This window comes from Trichechus manatus, unplaced genomic scaffold, assembly GCF_000243295.1.
Source record: "Trichechus manatus latirostris isolate Lorelei unplaced genomic scaffold, TriManLat1.0 scaffold00084, whole genome shotgun sequence".
Classification (NCBI taxonomy): domain Eukaryota; kingdom Metazoa; phylum Chordata; class Mammalia; order Sirenia; family Trichechidae; genus Trichechus; species Trichechus manatus.
The window spans coordinates 10,311,167-10,313,274 of record NW_004444020.1 but is presented as its reverse complement, the minus strand read 5'-3'; the positions used below and the strand labels follow the sequence as shown (position 1 = coordinate 10,313,274).

The following is a 2,108-nucleotide window of genomic DNA, read 5'->3' as shown; positions in this document are numbered from 1 at the left end:
GGGGGAGGCAGTGTAACTACTAAATCTGCTTTGGCTGTTACAGTGTAAGAGTGACTTGTTCATTCTATTTCCAACATTGGACCCTCTTTCTACATTCAGTCCAGCTTGAGGACCCAGCATATGTATGCTCTGAAAGTCGTTCCTATCTGTGTTTCCAGTCAAAAGTCAGTGGAGCTCATTGGTCGCAAAAGAGGCCCGTCCAAAGTCCAGGACCCTGCATGTGGCATCACCATCCAAACCAGCAGAGCTGCCCATGCTGACTCTTCAGAGCTGCGGCCCTGGCCTGATCCAGGTGCCCACCCCTACTCCATGCCCCAGAGTGTGCGGGCCTGCCACCAGCCCCGCTTCCCTGGGGCTCAGGCTGAGGTGAGCTCCAGACTCTGCACTCTCACTGGGTTTGTGGTGGAGGCTCCTAGCCCCAGACAGCCCTGCTCTGGGCTTCCCACAGGCTTCTGTAGACAGGCAAGGGGCAGAGACAGATGTGAACAGGAGGTGCCTCAGGTGTGATCCAACCCACGCTCCGAAGAAGAGACTGGGGATCCTTTACTCTCAGCCAAGCAGAGACAGAGAGAGATTTAATTCAAGAGATTGACTCACGTGATTGTAGAAGCTAGCAAGTCCAAGATCTATAGGTCAGGCAGCAGGCCGAGACTCTTGGAGGCTTGCATCCCAAGTTCTGTAGGGCAGGCAAGGGAAAGAGTGCAGAGAAGAGAGAGAGAGCAAGTTCTGTGGAAGTATGTATTTATAGTCTAGAGGCAGAACACAGCCTAAGGAAACTCACTTTTCAACTGATCAGTTGATTACATTAGATTATATTATGTAAGGTCATTACATTAAATTGCATTATGGAATGTAATTACATTACATGAGACATTATGGAACAGCAACTAGTGTTCGGCCAAACTACTGGATACCGTAGCCTAGCCAAGTTGACACATAATATTAACCACCACACCTCCACTCCCTTTACCTATTTCTTCCCTAAGCCCCAGTCACCACCTGGAAGGGCTGGGTCCTCAGACAGGCAGGGATGCCCCCTCTGAGCCTCATGTTCTGGAGGGAGAAGCTGGTGTGTTGTCTTTGCTTCAAGATGGATCCTGGCTATTGTCTGGGCCCAAGTGAGGGGGCAGAACTGGCTCTGGGAAAACCAAACCAGCTTGAAAGGTGGTGAAGTTTGACTTAAACTTTTCTTTCTGATGTGTGTAACCCTCATTTTCTCTCCTCTCTGCAATGTCTCAGTACGCCCCCATTCAGTTCTGAAGAGGACTCCGAGGGAGACACTGTGCAGCGCGTGTCTCTTCAGTGGCCACAAGCTCCTTCCAGAATGGGGTCCCAGCTGGAGGATGACTGGGACTGGTCTGACACGGAGACCTTGGAGGGAAATGCCCAGCCCCCTGGCAAGGGCTCAGGTGAGCTGGCTTCCTTGGGTGAGTGGACTGTGACCTCTAGGCCCTGCAAACACCCTTCAGTTTTCTTTGGGCTTTCTGATCTGGCATATCTTTCTATTGTGATTTGGAGAGAATGATCCTCCTTGCCATCAGATATAAGGAGCTCTGGTGGCACAGCTGAAAAGTTGGCAGTTAGAGCCTACAAGCTGCTCCATGGAAGAAAGATATGGCAGTCTGCTTCCATAAAGATTATAGCCTTGGAAACCCTATGCGGCAGTTCTATTCTGTCCTATATGGTTGCTGTGAGTTGGAATCAACTTGATGGCAATGTTTTTTTTTTTTTTTTAAACAGGCCATCAGATATTTTCCTGGGATAGCAGAGATACCAGTAGAAAGATAGAATTTGGGTGAGATTTATTTTGTCCCTTGTTTCATCATTGAATTGTTTAATTGTTTGAGGTTGTGGGGAGCCCACTTACCCTTTTCTCCTCCAGGTTCTTAGCAATAGAGAATAAACACTAGGCCAGACCCATGAGATCAAATCCTGGCTCTAGTAATGGTGAAGGGGCCTAGTAATGCATGAGGCATAGGATTCTTGTTAAGGATGGATTGGAGAACAGCCAGCACCTGAAGCTCCGACCTTGCTGTAAACACAGACCATGATCATACTTGTGCTTGGGGCTGGGTTGGCAAAGCAGATCCTGAGTGGGGTTAAACAGG

General features: G+C 49.1%; 1 protein-coding gene across 1 annotated transcript in view; it reads left to right on the top strand.

Moving 5' to 3' along the window:
* DZIP1L (DAZ interacting zinc finger protein 1 like) overlaps nucleotides 1-1,890 on the top strand; it is a 49,207-nt gene extending 47,317 nt beyond the window's left edge. Inside the window, exons 12-14 of the mRNA XM_012556979.1 lie at nucleotides 159-366; nucleotides 1,240-1,409; nucleotides 1,883-1,890. Of these exons, the coding sequence (XP_012412433.1) occupies nucleotides 159-366; nucleotides 1,240-1,409; nucleotides 1,883-1,890 (386 nt within the window). The remainder of the gene's footprint in view (nucleotides 1-158; nucleotides 367-1,239; nucleotides 1,410-1,882) is intronic.
* The last annotated feature ends 218 nt before the right edge of the window (nucleotides 1,891-2,108 follow it).